General features: G+C 43.7%; 1 protein-coding gene across 6 annotated transcripts in view; it reads left to right on the forward strand.

Moving 5' to 3' along the window:
• The window catches only part of TNFAIP8 (TNF alpha induced protein 8), a 132,586-nt gene that overhangs the window by 97,323 nt on the left and 14,811 nt on the right, over positions 1-20,452 (forward strand). The window contains exon 1 of one of the 6 annotated variants that reach the window (XM_006927544.5): positions 7,545-8,156. The exons of the other annotated variants lie outside the window; for them this stretch is intronic. Within the exon in view, the coding sequence (XP_006927606.1) occupies position 8,156 (1 nt within the window). The 5' untranslated portion in view covers positions 7,545-8,155. Of the gene's footprint in view, positions 1-7,544; positions 8,157-20,452 lie in introns of those variants that run through there. 6 annotated transcript variants of the gene reach the window in all.

Consider the following 20,452-nt stretch of genomic DNA (forward strand, 5'->3'; position numbering starts at 1 on the left):
AGCTGCAGTGAGAGACTTATACTTTCTTTGGGTTAAATCTGAAAAAAATATCAAGTCGATTCAGAAGTCCTTAGAGGCCAACATATTTGTGTATGTGAGTGAATGTGGAAGCAAATGACTGGGGATATTGTTAAGCCATCATAGCTTAGAACGCACTTGACTCTGTGCCAGGAGGGCTGAGATTCCATCCTCAGTCTATGGCCACCTCCTAAAGAATTGACTGAATTTTGCCTGCTTACAAATGAATAGGTGATTGTGCTTGAGTATTAAACAGAAAGAAATAATCCAGGCCTGGCTTTATTAAAAGCTGAATGAATTTAAGATATACGGGCATGATGTGAATAAGAAAGCAAGAGAAATGAAGGACGAAACCCACTTTGCGAAAAAGGGGAAGGTCATAGAAAGGAAGACACCAACAGTTTCCAGTGGACGGCAGCTTCCTGAGGAGATAGGCTGACGGCCACATTTTTTGCGTTTAGGGGCATCCTGTTGAGTAAATTACTTAATTGTGAAATAGGAAAAAATGAAGGGCGGCTCTGATCTCTGAGGACCTTTCTACTGTTAAACGTCATGGGATGCATAATTCCTTCGTCTAGGTTCTTGTAGCCTTGGTACCAGAAAGTAAGAAAGCCATTTTTTTATAGTTTTTTTTTTTAATGTTTATTTATTTTGAGAGAGAGAGAGAGAGAGATTGGGAGAGGGGCAGCAAGAGGGGGAGAGAGAGAATCCCAAGCAGGCTCGGCACTGTCAGCACAGAGCCCAACACGGCGCTCGATCCCATGAACTGTGAGATCAAATAACCGGAGTCAAAATCAAGAGTCAGACGTTTAACCGACTGAGCCACCCAGGTGCCCTGTGAGGAAGCCATTGTTAAGGAGGGGTTGCTATGTGGGGACTTGGGAAAAAGTGACCCTGGAGCTGTGAGTGAGCTCAGCTCCTCCCCTGGGGCCCCTAATAGGTTTTACCCTGCCCTCACCCATTTCTCTTCTGCCTCCTCACCAGGCCTGCTATTTCACAGAGAAAACAGTAGCCATTAGACCATCCCTCAACTTCCTGCCCCCAGGGTGACAGACTCACCTTCACCCATTCCCTCCCTTCAGGTGTCCGTGGAGTAGGTGTCCTTCCCACAGCAGATAGCCACGCCTTCCACCTTGGGCTCCTCACCGCACCTGATGTCTTTCCTGGTTCTTTTCCATCAGCTTCCTAATTCAGAGTGTTTGCACCTGCTGGGCCTCCTGCCGGCTCTATCCTTCTCCCTACCTGATGTTCTTTTCACTTCCTTGGAGGGATTTGTTCTGAGCCTCCAGCCTGAATTAGGATCTGCCTTCTCTTAGAGCACCTGTTCTTGGCCTTACCGTTACTGTTTAGCATCTCTTTTCCAGATCACAAGCTCTGGAGGGTAAGACCACATCTGTTTTCTTCCCCAGTGTAAGTGGTATGAGGTGATCATTTCCTATTTATACAGTCAGTGACTGAGCTCCATTCTTCAAGGTATCCTCAACACTTTGTCCAATTTTAGGCATTTATCTCTCCTTTATTTTTGTTTTAATTTTTTTTAGTGTTTATTTATTTTTGAGAGAGAGCGTGAGCGGTGGAGGGGCAGAGAGAGAGAGAAAGAGAGAGAGAGAGAGAGAGAGAGAGAGAGAATCAGAAGCTAGCTCCAGGCTCTGAGCTGTCAAGCACAGAGCCCAACATGGGGCTTGAAATCACAGACTATGAGATCATGACCTGAGCCGAAGTCAGACACTTAACCAACTGAGCCACCCAGGCGCCCCTCTCCTTTATTTTTTAATTTTTATTAGAAAAAAAATTTTTAATGGGGGTGCCTGGGTGGCTCAGTCGGTTAGGTGTCCGACTTTGGCTCAGGTTATGATCTCGTAGTCTGTGGGTTCAAGCCCTGCGTCGGGCTCTGTGCTGACAGCTCAGAGCCCGGAGCCTGCTTGAGATTCTGTGTCTCCCTCTCTCTATCTGTCCCTCCCCTGCTTGTGCTCTGTCTCTGTCTCTGTCTCTCTCTCTCAAAAGTAAATTTTTTTACTGTTTAATTTAATTTTTTTTTTTTTGAGAGAGAGAGAGAGACCTGAGCCAAAGTCAAGAGTGGAACACGTAACCGACTGAGCCACCCAGGCACCCCTGAAGACACAGTTTTGAAACTAAAATGTACTGAGGTCTTCTGTGTGCCAGACACAGTGCCAAGCAACTGATTATGTATATTATCTCATTTAATACTTGTATAATAATCCCTTGTGTTGACTCCGCATAACAGTAAAGCAATCTGAAGTCCAGAGAGGTTACAAACTGTGCCTAACATCACAAAGCTAGAAAAAGTGGAATCAGGGTGTGAATGGACGCTGACTATCCGCAGAACCCATGCTTTTAATCCTGACCTGATACTCCTGGGAATGTCCCAAAGCTACCCTCCCCCATCCTCAAGCTTGGCATTCAGGGGGATGCTCCCTGTGGTCTGTGTTCATTTGCACCCTGGCTCCGGAAGTGAGGGGTGGAGAGGCCAAGTGTTGGAGAAGGAAGAGGAGACCCAGGCTCTTTCCTGCCTCTCAGGGACACGGGTAGGGAGTCTTGAGTGCATTCTTCTCCCCTGGTGAGGGGATCTAGGAGCCCAGCAGGGGCTGGTAGGGGGTACCTGGAGCCCACTGCAGTGGAGGGTCGGGGGAGACCCAAGCACCTTTGGGACAAGGTTTTTTGAGTCGCCAACTTGAAAAGGGAGTGTGGACTCCCCTGGTCACTGAGATGAAATAGGCTTCAGTTATGTGTATATTAGGTTATCACAATTTGGTGACCTTATAGTATCCACTGGGCTTCAAGTTTCCTCAAAATCTGCAAGATGGGTATACACAGTGAGTGATCCTCAAGTCTGTTGTGATCCACTCAGTTAACTTGTCATGTCTCCTGGTGATGAGTTAACTTGTTGGCAATATGCACAGACATTTACACTCTCGATGGTAGCCCTCCTCGGTTGAAATGTCATTTTAACAGGTAACTGACCTGTTCCTCAGTGACCGTATGGTAGTTTCTCAGGACTTCAGGTTACCTATGCTGAATCTGTCTCACCATGGTCTGCCCTCTCTGGGGTCCTCGCTTCCCTGGTGGGTTTTCATGAAGCCTATTTTTTTGTTTTTTAAACCTTTATTATTATTTTTTTTAAGTTTATATATTTTGAGAGAGAAAGAGAAAGAATGTGTGAGCAGGGGAGTGGCAGAGAGAGAGAGAGAGAGAGAGAGAATGAATGAATCCCAAGCAGGCCCTGTGCTGTCAGCACAGAGCCCAACGCAGGGCTCAATCTCATGAACTGTGAGATTCTGACCTGAGCCCAAACGAAGAGTCGGGAGCTTAGCCGACTGAGCTACCCAGGCGCCCCTCAGGCAGCCTGTTGTGATCAATCAACTTGGCAGTCGGATGACTGAAGTCAGCCAAATGACAGGACAGAGGTATGTCTGAGGACTGACTCCTCATAGAGACTTCACACTAGAAAGAAGGGGACCAACACCTGGCAGAGTATTTCTCATAGGAGAGAACAGCTCACTTTTTCCATGGTGGTAACTTGTTCATCTCTTCTGTCACCAGAAAGCCACATTAGGTAGGGTCCTCGCTGCCCTGGGACCTCATGAGGTGTGACAGCTTCTATAACAGCATTCTTTGCTAAGCATTACTGTACCGGTTTTCTCCCCTCTTCCCTCCCTGTGCTGGCCCTTCTCTGCAGATGGAAAGAAAAAGAAAGGCTCTGAAGAAATGCATGGCCCTGGGTGCGGCTGACCTTGATGTCATGTATAACGTAAGAGGTCCAGCATAGGGTCTAAAATACCAGACTTTGATGTGATCATGTTTCCTTTTATGTAGTCATTAGCCTTGGAGTACAGAGTGCTCACAGGGACTAAAAGTGGAACATTGGTTTAGAGGTCCTTGCCAAACCATCTTCTGTACGGTGGACATCACTGATGACCCGACATTGTTCCACACCCCCGGCTTCAGGGTGTCTGGGCCTTTTTCTTCCTCACTTCTGAAATTTTCATCAGACTGAATATGTATCACGCTTTTCTGGTCCCCGAACTATGGCGCCAGTGAGCAGTCAGGATAACGTAGATGATTAGGTTCCCTGTTCCTGGCTGTGGGTAATCCGGCAAACAGCCCCAAAAGTGGGCAAGTGCCAGAGCATGCAGTAGGGCCAGAGAAATCTCCAGACCCAGTGATTTCACTTCAGAGTAATGCAGAGTCGCTCGATCTGCCACAAACCGTTTATTTGTCAACATTTCCGTCTGTACGAGAAGGATGCTGACAACTTGGAAAAGAATGAGTTGAGCTTGGTCGTATACCTCTCTTCATTTAGTGGGTTGTGCCTCAAATGATAGCGTAAGCTGCATTAAAAAAAAATCAACTCACTGGGGCACCTTTGTGGCTCAGTCATTTAAGTGTCTGACTCTTGATTTTGGCTCAGGTCATGATCTCACGTTTCGTGGGATCGAGCTCTGTGTCAGGCTCTAGGCTGACATCACGAAGCCTGCTTGGGATTTTCTCTCTCCCTCCCTCTCTCTGCCCTTCCCACTCACTCTCACTCTCTCTCTCAAAATAAATAAACTTGAAAAAAAATCAACTCATTGTGTCTGTCTGTAATATTTCAGGAAGATCTGCGATAAGGAGACTTTGTAATTAAAATGATTCTCCTCCAGACACAAGTAAAATCACCACGATTTAGAGTTAAAAAGCAACAGCACACGTTCTTTTATCTTACCTCTTATTTTAGAGATGCAGAACTGAGGCTCAGAGAGGTAAAGTCCAGGCCCTATCAAGCACCGCACCCCCCTTCCCCCTCATGCCTGTTTGGCCAACAAGAAGTTTTGCAAACATAGGTTTTTTGCATCCTGCATTTGTTCATGAGCTCTCCTTGAGGCAGAACGGACCTCATCTGTTTGTATGGCTGCCGTTCACCAGCTTTGGGGGGAATTTACAAAACCTAAAGGGAGTGGTTGAACACCTGAAGATTTCCTATTTCACCTCCTAAGTGGATAACGAGTGAGGAAGATGAAGAGGCACTGTGAAGTAAAATTGAGCTCTGCACATAGGTCTTCTTTGCTCCCTGGTGTGGAAAGTGGGAGAGTCCAAGTGAGAGGCGATTACACAGTGAGCTAATTTGTTTTCATTCCTTTGAGAAGAGCATCATTCAGGGAAATTCACCATTGAGGGTGCTGGTTGGGCAGGGGTGCTCTTGTGGGGAGAACGTGTGCACCTGTGTGGGTGGGAAGCGTTCAGACACCGGACGGGCGGCTGCAGTAACAGATGGGCGCCCCACAGTCTCATTTTCCCCAGGGCCCCTCAGGCCTGGTGCATTCTGGGAGTCAGCCCGCGGCTCCCGCGGCCGCTGACCAAGGAACCTGAAAGAACAATTAATTCAATCTGGTTCTAAGAGTTTAAGAAGCTTGAAGAAGAGTTGTGCTGCAGTGCGTCCTGAGTGACTAACTGCTGAGTGGGCACTGAATGTCTCAGAGGTGCTTCTCTGGGGATCTGCAAGCCTGGGCAAAGCCTGTGTTGCTATTAAGTGGTACCTTGTGGTATTTATGTTTATTTTTTTTATTTTTTTTTAACGTTTATTTATTTTTAAGAGACAGAACGAGCAGAAGAGGAACAGAGAAAGAGAGAGAGGGAGCCACAGAATCCGAAGCAGGCTCCAGGCTCTGAGCTGTCAGCACAGAGCCTGATGAGAGAGATGGGGGTTTGGCGTTTGTGTGTGTAGTACCATCTGTGCGCGTACTTGAGAATACGCTCTCCGGGTTTGTGGTGACAAGATTTAATTTTGTAAATAACTGGGAGCAGACTTCTCCCAAGGAAATGGTGAAATGCCCTAAGCGACCACGACAGCGTTAGGCTCCCGAAGCCTTAAGACCTTATTGCCTGGGGTCCCTGCGTGGCTCAGTCGGTTAAGCGTCCGACTCTTGATTTCCGTAGAGCCTAACACGGGGCTCGAACTCACGAACCGTGAGATCATGACCTGAGCTGAAATCAAGAGTCGAACGCTTAACTGACTGAGCCACCCAGGCGCCCCGAGAAGCCGGTTTTAGAGGCCAGGAGAATGAGACAGTGGTCAGCCACGTCTGAGGAGAGGCTTTGCTGCCTTCTCTTTGGGGTCTCAGCAAATGCTCGGAGCCTAAGATCTCATCTGCTAAGGGATTAGACCACATCATGAACATTCAGTCAGTACTGCGTGGGAATGAGGGAAGGTGTGCAGGCTGTGGGGTGACTGTCCCAGCTGTGAGCAAGCGCCCGTCTCCTGAGGAAGGGCTACTCCCATCATCTCCATTGGTGCACACCTTCAAATCTTAGTTGCCCCCTGATTCCTTTCTTGATCTGCATCCCGCTCACCTCAGCCCTGTCTCTCTCTGTGGCGTTGGCACGGTCAGCCCTGGGTGCGTGAGGCTAACAAGTGAATCCTGGCAGGAAATTTAATCCAGCTCTTCACATCAGGAAGAAGCTTTGGCCAACCTGAGAATTAGAGAATGTTTCTAGCTTCCCTTTCGCCTTCACATCCTCTCCCCTGCCCCCAACCCCATGCCTTTTCTTCCTGAGGGCCTGTCTTAGAAATCTACCGATGTATCTGCCAGGGACACCCTAGATTTGACAGGCTTTCGTCTTATACGTATAACGTAGGATTTGGGCCACACTAAGTAGTTGAGCCATCCTGAGAAATTTTATGTTTCTCCTGTTGGTCACAGCAGTGGGAATATGCTGGTCCCTTGTGAGAACCGATGAGGGGATGCGTGTGTCAGTGATAAGACAGCTTCACTCAGCAGGTGCTGGGTGAATAAGGAGGTTTATAATGACACCCAATGACAGAATGCGTCCGAGGCCTGCCTACGATATTCAACCTGATGAAGGCCTCAGTGCACGTTCTGTAGAGAGCACGGAAGGGTGGGCTTGTCCCAAGGAACTTCTTTTCTTCTGTGAAGTTACTCGATAAAAATGAGATACTACTGCACTGACCGTTCTCTTTATTGTAAAGCGCTTATAACACCGTTTTCTCCTTTCGAGGTTTAAAATTAAAATGAAGTCAGTTACGAAAGAGCCAGCATGGCAATGGACCCCTCCCCAGGATCCCGAGTCTAAATGTCTGACTCCAGTCCTCCTGAGAAAGGAGATGATAGTCAAAGAGGTCTCTTGGGAGAGTTTTCAAGGAGTTAGCCTTGAGGGGCAAGTCACATGTACTGAGCGGGAACAGAACCCTTCTAGAAAACCAGAATAGCAAGGAGCTTTGAGGGAGTGGCCACTGGACAGATTTCAAAATTTCAAGGGAACAATGAGGAAGAAATCGTGAGTGGGAGCCTTGTGGAGAGGGAGGGGGCGGGGATCCAGCCCTGATGTGGAGGTTCCAAGGGCAGGGGTAGGCATGTGGAGAGACAGGAAGGGAGGAGTAAGGAAATAACTCTGGGACGAGAAGGGAAAAAAACAAAAACAAAACTTGGGCAAAACGAGAGAGGTGAGCAGCGGTGTAACTGAGATAATGGGGTAAGACGTTTTGACAGTTTGGTCTGTTGGGGTGTGAGTTACCAGTAGGCCGGAGGGTGAGCTGGTCTCCCAAGTAGGAGGCCCACTTGGAGGCAGCGGAACAGTGGCCTGTGGAGGACACAGGAGCTCTGTGGCTCTTCCTGGTGGGTGGGATGAATGCCAGGCCCATAAACAAGGACGTGACGCTGAGGAATGCTGCTGCCTTTCCAACTGCTGAATCGGGGCCAGTCAGAAGCCAGGGCTGTGTTGTCTTGGCTTGGATTTCTAGCGACGTTCATGCTGGGTTATAAAAATGATTTCCTCAAAGAGCTTGCAAATGGCAGACGATGAGTTAGAAAAAGGCAGGAAAGCCAGCCTGTGGGAGTCGTTTCAGAGCCCTCTGCCGGGTCGTGCCATTCCCTTTTCTGGAAGGCCTTCGGGTGAATGGCGGTTGGAGGAGTAGAGCTCCGTCACCCCCTCCCAGTAAAGCTGTCCCTCCCTTCTGGGGGGTCCACGAACTAGCAAGTCTGACAGTAAGCAGGCTCACTGAAGAATTTCAGGCTGAGGGGTTTTTATAGGTGGAACTGGTTTAAATTATTTGGCTCGCTCGACCATAGCTGACTTGATGATCTGACTGATAACCCCAGACGCACAGGAGCAACTGCATAGGAGTGAGTATTTGATGATCCTGCTGTGGCCCTCCATCCCAGCATGCTTTGCGGTTGCCCCCTCTGTGCCTGGGGTGCGGGCGTGTGGGGGGGAGGGGGTGCTGCGCCTCAGGTTTCTCTGTGGTGGCACTTGGGCTGGCTTGTTGTGACACGCGTAAGGGTTAATCAAGTAAAATTATAATTGCCGTGGGGAGAGCCAGCCTTGCTGAAGCCTGACAGCCCTCAGGGTGGCCCGGGATAAGGTCCTTCTTCCCATCCTTAATTGTTTTCCTCTGTTTCCCAAACATGCGTTCTTACTGTCACACGGTGGTGGTAGACCAGTGGATAAAAGTTTACCTTTCTGCTCTATATTTTAGTCCTCTGCATTCATGTTTTTGTAAAATTCTCAGGCGGCCCTTCCTTTACCCTAGAATTAGACCATATTAAGAGGAAGGAGGATTTCGTTGCTGCTGCTTAGTTCCCTGAGATAGTCTGCAGTCTTTGGACACTTTTGTAGATGAAGATGTGGGCTGCCATTTGCACTATTAATCTTTTTTTTATTTTTTTAATGTTTACTTTTGAGAGAGAGAGACTGGGGAAGGGGCGGAGAGAAAGGGAGACACAGAATCCGAAGCAGGTTCCAGGCTCTGAGCTGTCAGCACAGAGCCGGACGTGGGGCTCGAACTCAGTGCAGTGAGATCATGACATGAGCTGAAGTCTGACGCTTAACTGACTGAACCTCCCAGGCACCCCACTTGCACTATTAATCTAAAGGGTGGGAGTGAGAGAGCTGTTATATTTGGTAGGGATGCTAGAATAGTCCAGAAACTACCAGCAAATAGTCTCTTAAAATAATATTGTCTGTTCTTTCATTTTTTTTTCTCCATGGCACCATCTATCCCTCTTCTGTGAAATAGTCAAACCTGTTTTCTTTGTATATCTTTTAAAGCTTCAGTTAGCCAGATTTTTTTCCCCTAATGTTCGATGCTGTTTTTTATTCCATGAATAACTCAATTCACTAAATGTAGGCAGCTACTAAACTTGGCAGATTGTTGCCATCTTCGTGCCCCTGGACAGGAAGTGTTCTGTATAGATATGACTAACCAGTTTCCAGGCTTAAAAATAAAGTGGGGGATTTCTGGACAGAATAGGTCTTTGTCAGTCATTTCAACATGCCCGCTAAGTATGAAGCTCCAAGCCAGCCACTTAGCTCTCTCATTTTTTCCGTGCTCTCACTTCACCTGACATTTTCTGTTCTACAGATTGAAACTGATTTTATGGTGTTCATTCATTTTTAATGAACTAAGAGGGTATTTGAATTGTCATGAGAATCTTCGAGAGTCCTTATTCTCTCCTTGCTGCCTTTTATCTTGAGCTCCTTTTAAATCATCACCCTCCCGAAGTACGTAATGGGGAAATGTCGTTGGCACCTGGGCAGCTCTACATACTATGTCTCTTGTGTTCTTGAATCTAAGGCCCGATGGAAAGAGCCCTTTTTTCCCCAAAGTTACTTCCAGTGAATGTAGTGATTCTTAAATTTCTTTTGTCATGAAGCCCCTTAACTGCTTTGGAAGAATTATACCATTTTTTAAAATGTTTATTTATTTTTGAGGTGGGGGGGGGGGGGACACAGAATCCGAAGCAGGCTTCAGGCTCTGAGCGGTCAGCATAGAGCCCACTTGGGGCTTAAACCCACAAACTGCAAGATCACAACCTGAGCCAAAGTCAGACACTTAATGAACTGAGCCACCCAGGCACCCCAGAACTCTACCATTTTGACAGATACCAGAAGGCTTTTCAGCGTCTTGTCGCCTACAGCTCTTATTTCAGGACTTCACAGATAACTTCAGATCTTATTTTAAATAATGTAATTTTTCCCTCCCTTAATGGAAATACTGTTTCTCTTCTTTCTTTCTTGCCCTAAACATCTTTCTTTGGTCTTAATTCTTTTTTTTTTTTTTTAATTTTTTTTAACATTTATTTATTTTTGAGACAGAGAGAGACAGAGCATGAACGGGGGAGGGGCAGAGAGAGAAGGAGACACAGAATCGGAAGCAGGCTCCAGGCTCTGAGCCATCAGCCCAGAGCCTGACGCGGGGCTCGAACTCACGGACCGCGAGATCATGACCTGGCTGAAGTCGGACGCTTAACCGACTGCGCCACCCAGGCGCCCCACTTTGGTCTTAATTCTTAACACCATAGCATTTCATAGAAATGCTAAATTAGATACAACATGTATTAGATGAGACTGTCTCTAACAACAACAACAAAAAGTGTTTCTCTCTCCGAATCGTGAACTTTGAGCAAGGGTTAGTCTTCAATGTGAAGACTGCAATTTGTTTTTCAAATAAGAACATATGCCAGGTAATGATGATTTAAAATACAAAATGCATGTAAATGCTTTTCGATTCTTTGGGACAATGAGGCCTCATTTGCCAAGTTTAGAAATAAGTCATAAATCCATAAAGAACAAGGTTATGGTAACTATTCTTGGGTTGAAAGTGGCCGTGACTCAAGTTCTTATTCTCTCATGCCTCCTCCTTGTTGTCTCCTGCTCTGTTATGAAGACTAAGGCAGGACAGGGGAACCTGGGTGGCTTAGTCGGTTGAGCATCTGACTTTGGCTCAGGTCATGATCTCACAATTCACAAGTTTGAGCCCTGCATTGGGCTCTGTGCTGACAGTTCAGAGCCTGGAGTCTGCTTCCGATTCTGTGTCTCCCTCTCTCTCTCTGCCCTCCCCGGCTTGCGCTCTGTCTCTGTCTCTGTCTCTGTCTCTCTCTGTCTCTGTCTCTCTCTCTCACTCAAAGATAAGTAAACATTAAGAAAATGACTGAGGTACCTGGGTGGCTCAGTTGGTTGAGCGTCCGACTTTGGCTCAGGTCATGATCTCACAGTTCGTGAGTTCCAGCCCCGCGTCAGGCTCTGTGCTGACAGCATGGAGCCTGGAGCCTACTTCGGATTCTGTGTCTCCCTCTCTCTCTCTCTGCATCTCCCCAGCTCATGCTCGCACTCTGTCTCTGTCAAAAATAAATAAACTTTAAATAAATAAATAAATAAATAAATAAATAATGACTAATGTAAGACAGAGTAAGCAACCCCTGCTATGATTGGGTTAGAGCTTGATAAAAGAAATCTCGTCTTTTGAAAATACAGGACTCCTGTATTTGTGCTTCAAATACCCTGTATCTGTTCTAGTAGGATGCTTTCAAAAGAAAAAGGGAAGTGTTTATACAAGCTGAATTTTCATTGAATAAAATGTTTCCTTAATCGAAACTGTTCATTTCCTCTGTCTTTGTAGTAATCAAGACTCTTGTAGTGGAAAGAATCTTCTAGTTTTTATGATGATGGGAATGTTGTAGGCAAACAAAAAATGTTTGATGACTAATGGAGTATGAGAGTAGGCATATGGTCCAGGGGTAGAATATTTTGCAGAATTAAAATCTCTGCTGTTCTCGTGAGATTTACGGATCATCCAAACATTGCTGATGATCCATCATTTGTGCTTGCTGTCTCATTTTTAGGTACGGGGAGGTGTTGTACTTCATAGGTAGTTATGCCACGCATGGTTCCAGCAGCCAAATAAAACCAAGATGGACTGACTTTCAGAATGAACTGTGAATATGGGGGGCGTTTAAGAAGTCCTGGTAGGACCTTCTTTTTTCTGGTTCCCTTTGAAGCCATATAGGTGATGTTCAGTTTCCTAGCTGCTGTTTTGAACCACAATAGCCAGGCCTTAGCTCAGCATAGACCCACGAGAGAGCTTTAACCAGACCAGGTCTGTTCAGGCTAATGGAGGCCATAACAGGGTAACTTCTTACTCTATTGAAAAATGATGGTAACTGGAGAGTTGTCTTTCGGATTGGGGCCAGATGGGCTTTATTATCAAAACACTTCCAGCACATCTTGTGGGGCAATGGAAAAAAGGAGTGGTTTGGGTAGCCCTGGGTGTTTGAAATGCCTGCCTTTTTTTTTTTTTCCCCCCCACTGCTTTTTTTGTTTGTTTGGCCACAGAAACATCTTTTTGTTTCAGTTCATCAGAATTGTGTACCTCTGGGGTTCTTCCTGGGTTCCAGGCCTGGGACATGGATCAGCCCAGAGAAGCTTATTACTCTTAAGTCTACTTTGACATAAATAATTACTTTATTGGAATAAGTACTTTAAAATAGGTACTTGGTTGGGTAACAGGGAAAGAGGATAAATTCAGATGTGAAATTCTTTAGGCTGAGTAAAGCAGGACTTTAAACCTGATTTAATGCTTTTAACAATTAAAGCTCCAGCTTTCATTTGTTAGTTTATACCTGGGGGATGAGAAATGGGCTTTATCAGGCTTTGACAGCAGATTAAAGACCTCAACCCTTTTTGAACCATCAACATACATGCTCTGAAGTTCTATCAAATTATGAGTGATAAAGGCAAGCTACTGGTCAAAATGATCTGAAATGTGCTTGAAAAAAATCTTGCCTCTAAGACCAGAAGGGACCAAAGCAGTGGTCTTTCTAGGATTTGACCACCATTTTACAATGAGGCCAGAGACCAAGAAATAGCTGTTACTGAGACCTCTTCTGACCCAACACCAGCCTCCAGGCCTCTCCTCAGTACCCCTAATGATTTAAAAAAAATCTTAAAATATTTCAGATTCTTTACCCTCCATCAAAATGCAATGAGCCATAAGTCAGCTCAAGAAAAGATGGCCCAACCCTGACTCCTCAATACTTTGTTAGATGCCATTAAAACCTTAGAGAGCTGGGATGTTATTAAGGCCTCCATTTGGAACCTGGAATCTTAATCCAAGAATTCTATAGCTTTTTTTGTTTGTTTGTTTTTTGCCCATATCTAAGATTGCTCTGTTTTGTGATAATACCAATTTAATGCAAGAAAAATACTCATAGATGCTAGACATGTGTATTCAAGATTTAAATTCCTTTCGATGTCAGCTAGAATCTCTACACATTTATTTAAACATGGTTTCTATATTTTGGTGGGGGCAGCATGTCAAATAGTTTTATTTTACTCTGTAGGACGTAATGAAAAACATTTTTTTATTTTGATTCATCCGCAGGGAAAATATAGCAGAATTCATTTTGGGTATTTGCTGTAGAATGTGCCCTGCCTTGGAATGTGGGTGGAGTTCTGGCACTTGTGTATTCATATGTGTTGAGGGAATAAAGGTATAGAGAAACACGTGTTCACTGCCTATATAAAGACCAGCTGTACAGCTGATAGTTTAAAAATAATGTATGAGATGACATTTATGTCCAACAATAGCATCTGTTTCCTTCATTCCAAGGTCAACAAATGGCATTAAAGAGAGATTCTGAAACTGTAAGAGAGAAAGCTCTTTTTTTTTTTTTTTTTTTTTTTTTTTGCCAAATCCATTAACTCTACTCACCAACCTTTTCGAAGCAGGAGTGTAAACGTAATGGCATAAATGGAAAATTAACAGGAGATAAGTTCAAGGGGGAAACTGGTTAGGGTAAGTTTTTAGATTTAGAAACTTACACCAATCATACACTTGGGACTTGATTCATCTTTTTCCCATTATCTATTGTCTGTTTACAATATACATTGTCTCCCATCTTGGAGATAAATCCATTATTATTTTTCTAAAATATCTTCTGCCTTGGGGCTCCTTGGTGGCTCAGTTGGTTAAGCGTCTGACTTCGGCTCAGGTCATGATCTCAAGGTCCATGAGTTCGAGCCACATCTGGCTCTGTGTCTACAGCTCGGAGGGTGCCTACCTCCCCACCCAGCAGCCCAGAGCCTGCTTCAGATTCTGTGTCTTCCTCTCTCTCTCCGCCCCTCCCCTGCTTGTGTTCTGTCTCTTTCTCTCTCTCTCTCTCCCTCAAAAATAAACATTAAAAAATAATAATAAAATAAAATATCTTCTGCCTTTTGCAGCAGTGAAAATATTAAAAATTATGTGAATAAGAAAATTTCAACGAAGTGTGTTGTCTTTCTCCTTAGACACAATATTTTAATTGCAGGTTCTGTTACATACTGAAGAACTTACTATAAAATAACTACTTGATATGATCAGTAATATTTCCCAAAGATCTGACCATAAGCCTTGCTAATCAGTTAAGTCAGTAAAATTATAGTCATGGCTTTATAAACTGAGTTTTAGTGGGTCTCATAAGGCCTCCAATTTTTAGAAAATCACTCTAGATACCAGAGAAGTACAAATTGACCATCATAAGTTGTCTTTCATATTTTTTTAAAGGTTTGGTTAGTTCACTCTGCTTTTATTTGCTTATGGGGATCTTTGTCTTATGTCCGTTAGCCAAGTTAACCCTGGTAGTGTGGACTGATTGGTCCCAGGCATGCATAACACCTAGAGTCATCATCATACAAGGTGCTCAGCCCCTTTGCCCGCTCCAGAAACAAAGCCTCACCACCTACCTCCCCACCCTCAGCCTGCTAGGCACACTTCCTAACCTTTAAAACAAAAACTGACCTAAATACAATAGCTCTTACTTTTTAGCACACCAAGAATGACTTCCCCATAGTAGTTGTATTCAGTGTTTGTAATACCCCCAAATTTAAGGCAGAACTAGGACATATTACAGTTCATTTAGGAAACTGGTTTCCAGTTTTTAAAATCACCTCAAAACTCTCCCCACCAGGGAGTCAAAACCGCCACACGCCAGGAATCTGACCAGAAATCAGTTAACGCCGGTAGCCTTCACCAGAAAAGGACATGCCATGTGGAAGATCCATCCTGTATGCTTGAGCGGTTTTCAGTCTCCAGGAGCTGTTGGACCTACACATATGGAAGTACATGTGGGAGGACTGGCACATCCGGACTAGAGAGGTTGAAGAAGGGCTGTCTGTGGCTGAATGGTTGGGCACAGCTCTTGAGATATGGATCGCGTTGGCAGGAGGCTTTGGAAAGGAGAAGCATGGGTTTGTTTTCCAAAGCACGGAACGTGTGCTCCAGTGACTGATTTGGGGAGGCTGCAGGCATAGGGTTAAGTCACCTTCAATCACATTACAAGATTAGTCCATTTCAGTTCCCTTCGAATACTTTGCATCATCCACAGGGAATGCCTGTATTTGAGGCTCTCTGACTTTTGCCACCTTACTCATGCTGACTCACCTCCTTTTGTATCATGCAGGTAGACATGAGGCTCATGGTCTTCCACAGGCAATGATATCTGGTTAGAAATGAAGAGTATTTTTTTTCTCATCTAATTAATTTTTATAATTAATTTAACAATTAAAAATTTTTAAATTATTTTTATCATGATGATATGTGTAAGGGAGGAGTACCGGTCATCATTCACATAGTATATATGATTCCCTTTTTAAAAATATTATTTTGCGGGGCGGTGGGGGGTGCCTGGGTGGCTCAGTTGGTTTTGACTTTGGAAGGTCCTGATTTCACAGTTTGTGAGTTTGAGCCTTGCATTGGGTCATGATCTTGCGGTTTGTGAGTTTGAGCCTTGCATTGGGCTCTGTGCTGACAGCTCAGAGTCTGGAGCCTGCTTCAGATTCTGTGTCTCTCTCTCTCTGCTACTCCCCTGCTCACACTCTGTCTCTCTCTCGTCCTCTTAAAAATAAACATTAAGAAAAAATTTTTAATAATTTTAATAATATATTTTAAATATATTTAAAAATTTTAATAATATATTAAGTAGTCACAAGGAAATAAAATACAGTAATAAGTAGAAAACAAAAACAAGTTGTAATGGTGGTCCTCGAGGGACACGGGTTTGATGTTACTAAGGTAAATATAGGATGGCTTTCCAGGTGAAAAGAGAGACTTCAGCAAAAATCTGGGGTGGGAAATACAGGCGTTTTGAGGAAAAGGGGAATAAAGAAGTTTCTGGAAGCCCATAGATCCCTTGGAGCTTCAGAACTAGGTAGTCAAGCCTGCTTATCCTTGATTGCCAGCTCAGGGAACACAGAACTGTGAGCATTTGGGAATCTGCCAGAGTCACACCCTAGGCTGTCCTAAAAGTGATTCAGAGTGGCTTGAGTGCCTGATCATGTAAAGTAGGGGTGGTTAACTCATTTGCCTCGGGTCATTTCCTGGCCAGGTGATGAACTGTAGGGCCTGTTTCCCCCCCAACGTTGAGCATCCCCCCCTCCCCACAATGTTGTCGGAAGTTCAGATTTTCCTTGAGAAGCTGGAAACATGAATTTCTTATGTCCGTGCTCCCAACTTTTACATGTTGTTCGCTAATTGCAAAAAGGATTAAAACATTATGAGGTCCTATTTCGGGACTGATGACAATGTCCTGGAAGGAGACAGTGGTGATGGTTTGCACAACATTGTGAATATAAGGAAAATCACTCTGTACAGTTTTACAATGGTGACAATGGTGAATTATATGTGTTATGAATTTTATCTCCGTTTTAAAAAGAAAGACGCATTGGGGAGACCCAACCAAAACATGTTACTAGCCCGACGTGTGTAATCTCTTCTTTAAATGAAGGAATTATTCCATGGGTGCTTGGGTGGCTCCATGAGTTAAGTGTCCGACTCGAGATTTCCACTCAGGTCATGATGCCAGGATTGTAGGGTCGAGCCCTGCATGGACCTCCGCACTGGGTGGGTAGCCTACTTAAGATTCTCTCTCTGCCTCTGCCCCTCTCCCCCGCTTGTGTGCACGCTCTCTCTCTCTCAAAAATAATAGAGAAAGGAAGAAAGGAAGGAAGGGAGGGAGGGAGGAGTTACTCTTTGCTACATTTGATAATTCCAGAATCACAAAGCACCTTTCCACAGAGGAGCCAGTGGCCAGGAGCTAAGGGGATCACCTTGAAACCCTTTGACCTCCAGGCCTCAGTGTTTCCACCTGTAGTCTCCACAGTTTCTTGCAATTCTAGAAACAGGACAGGTGATAGGCATGGTGAGAAGACAAACAGCGACCTTAATTCTGGAGCGCCGAACTGTAGGGATGAAACGGCAAAGCTTCGAGAAGGTGGGGGCTGCCAGAGTATTTTAGAGAAGTGATTTATTTTGTTGCTAGTTGGCAACTAGTCGTAAAATTGGTAAGTTAGGTTGTTTGCCAAAGTTTATTTTACCCAAATATCTGCCATTAGGGAAGTAATCCATCTCCAGGACAGCAAGTTCATGTATTTAGAGAAACGTTTTTCAGTTCTTACAAAAGAATGACTGTATTGGTCTTTTTAGTTATTTTCTTTAACTGAAAAATGAGTTTAATATAGCAAGTATGTGTCATCAACATCAAAGGTTTATAATTATCTTGACATCACTATTTTGTCTCTGTGGTTTTCGGACAGCTTTATTATTTTTAATTCTAAATATAATTTTAAATTAGCTGATTTCAGGAAGGGTAAAATAGAAAGTTTGAAGGCTTTACAATAGGTCCTAACTTAATTTTCAACTCTTTCTTTCTTAATAAGCTACCAAAGACAAGTAGAGTTCATGCTTTTCAAAATTTCCAGTTTCTTTTACATTTATTCTAAAAAAAGGGGGCCTTTTTTCATTTTAAAAAGCAACCTCTACCCTAAAAACAATTATCTTACTATCTATGCAGAGTGTGGGTTATTTAGTAATTTGAAGTTCCAAATATTATCAAAAGATGATTATTTCAGATGCCTATCTTTGGTTATAAACTGACTCATTTAGAATAAACTTTTTCCAAGGGTTTACTTCACAATACTTGTTCTTAGGTAAGAGTATTTGAGATATGATTCCTAAGTAATAGTAATTGAATTCATTTATTGTCTCATATTTTGCTTGTCTTCACAGAAAAGCAGTATTTCTTCCCCACTCCACCTGTATCTTTTTTCCCACCACCCCTCTTCAATAAGACCTGGGAATTTTTAAAGCCAGCAGATACATTGTAAAGAATAGTTGACTATTTATTACATGAAGAAATAAATAATCCCAAGGGTTTTACTTTCAGAGAAAATGGAAGCAAATAAACATGATATGAAAGAGTTTGCATTAAGAGTTAGAGACAGCATAGAACATTTTTTAATAATTTTTAAAAATGTTTATTTATTTATTTTGAGTGAGAAAGAGAGATAGAAAGTGAGCAGGGGAGGGGCAGAGAAAGAGGAGAGAGAGAGAATCCCAAGCAGGCTCCACACTGTCGATAAACTTGCAAGCCGTGAGATCATGACCTGAGCAGAAGTCAAGAGTCAGACACTTAATCGACTGAGCCACCCAGGCGCCCCCAGTATAGAACATTTCTGACTGGGTTAATCAATAAAGGCTTCACAGAAGAGGTGATATTTGGGATGAACTGTAGGGGAATGGACAGGATTTCCCCCCAAGATGGCTCCCCCTTGCTTCCTTCATGTCTATGCTTGGTATCATCCTTTCAGAAAGGCCTTCCCCCAAGTACCCTGTATAATATAAGTGTAGATCCTCGAGTTCCCACTCCCCTCCTATTCTGCTCCAAAGCATGCGGACACACACACACACACACACACACACACACCTGAGGTTTTTTTTCTAGCCCCTGTCACTACTGGACATTTTTATGCACATGTTATTGTGTGTCTTAAGTCTCCCTGTACTAGAATCTGTGCTTCTTGAGAGCAGGCACTTTTCCCTGGCACACCGTAGGTGCTCCATAAAATGTGTTGAATGAATGAATGAATGGATAAATGAGTGGAAAGACTTTTCTGTTAAAAGTCTGTTTTCTGTGTAGAGCTCCAAACTGGTATGGAAAATTCAAGTTCAGCTTTCTCCCAGGACATCTTTAAATCTGGCAAATTCACCACCTCTCTGTGACCCAGTTAATAAATTCTACAGAAATAAGGATGGGGGTGGGGATTTGGGGGTACAGTTGTAGCTTCCTGGAGCTTGTGACAAAATCACAAGTGTTATGAAAACAAGTCATTATTATTCTTAACCTTTCCACCATTTCCCCCAACAAGCCCTCCTTAGACATTCATTGGCTATCCATAATTTATATTTAAATGCTTTCTAAAATCTGTAGGACTCACACATGTCCTTCATTGTCAGACACTCAGGTACACCAATGGGCAGAGTTTCTAATTCCTAAAGAGTCAATAAGAGTTCTGTAGATTGGCTCTGGAATATAGTCATATTTATTTCTATGAGGAAGGAGTTGTCCACACAAAGGCTAGAGAGCATGGAAAGTGAATATAAATTTGTGAAGATGACCAAGGAGGTCTGTGGAAACTGGGAAGGGTGGTCTCCTTCTCAAGGAGGCAGCCATAATTTACTTCAAGATCATTGTTGCCATGTGGGAATGTGGGCCATTTTAGTCAGATCTTATGATTGTTCAAAGATCAGAAACAGAGGAGCAGAGGAGAAAGGATTTGAAAGAAAGGTAGAAAGTACTTCATAGAGAGCTGAGTGCCAAGCTAGAAGTACCTTGCAATAAGCAGTAATGCTTCTAGAAACTTCTGAAGTTTTGTCAGGGTTTTATCCTAGAATTTCAAAGCTTCTATATATCTTGATACTTGGAATGAGATGGCTCACCTTCAGGCCCAGTAAATCCCATAACTGTTGGTTTACCATCAGTGGGATTTAGCCTCTAGGACACTGACATGGCTATAAAATGATTCACTAGCTTAACAGTTTAATACAGTTATAGGGGAAAAGTTTTGACAGGAATGTTGGGAAGCTATGCCAAGAGTCATATTTGAGAGATGCCCAAGCTGAGGCCAAGAGGTTACTCCTCCTAAAATACTCAAACAGATGGGTTTGGGACAGTTGCATAGAAGATTCCAGAACATTTGCTGTAGGGATTGAGTTAGCTAAATATGGTCACTTTTCCAAACAAAAGTGGCTGGTTATTCTGTATGTTTTGGCAAAGGACAGAGAAGAAAAGCAGGAGACAGAAAAAGAAAATGCATGTCTTTTATGTAGATAGATTCCTCTCCTTGAAAACAAAAAATATTTTACATCTCCCTGGCAGGGCTGTTTTCGTCCATGGAGTACAAGTCAATTCATTTGTTAAGTGTTAGTATATGAAATTGAATTGATTTCCTGACACATCTTCATGAATTGCTGTAAAAAATATTGATGAGCCCCATGGAGCTTTGTCCATGCCAGTTCAAGGGCACATTTGAAGAATGCACAAGATGAATAGACATGCTGCCTTAGTTGACAAGGATCATAATCAAGGATGAGAAGATAGGAATTTAACTCTACCACAAGGCGGAAAGGCACATTAAAAGAAGAAGAGATTTATTCTCTGCATTGGATTTGGAGACATTATTCTGCCACTGGATTTGGAAAAGCTTCTTGGTAGAGGTGGTGTTTAAACTGACCTTTTATTGATTGATTGATTGATTGATTGATGTATTTATTTATTTAAGTGTTTATTTCTGAGAAAGAGAGAGAGAGAGACAGAGCATGACTGGGGGA

Source organism: Felis catus, chromosome A1 (genome assembly GCF_018350175.1).
Source record: "Felis catus isolate Fca126 chromosome A1, F.catus_Fca126_mat1.0, whole genome shotgun sequence".
Taxonomy (NCBI): Eukaryota; Metazoa; Chordata; class Mammalia; order Carnivora; family Felidae; genus Felis; species Felis catus.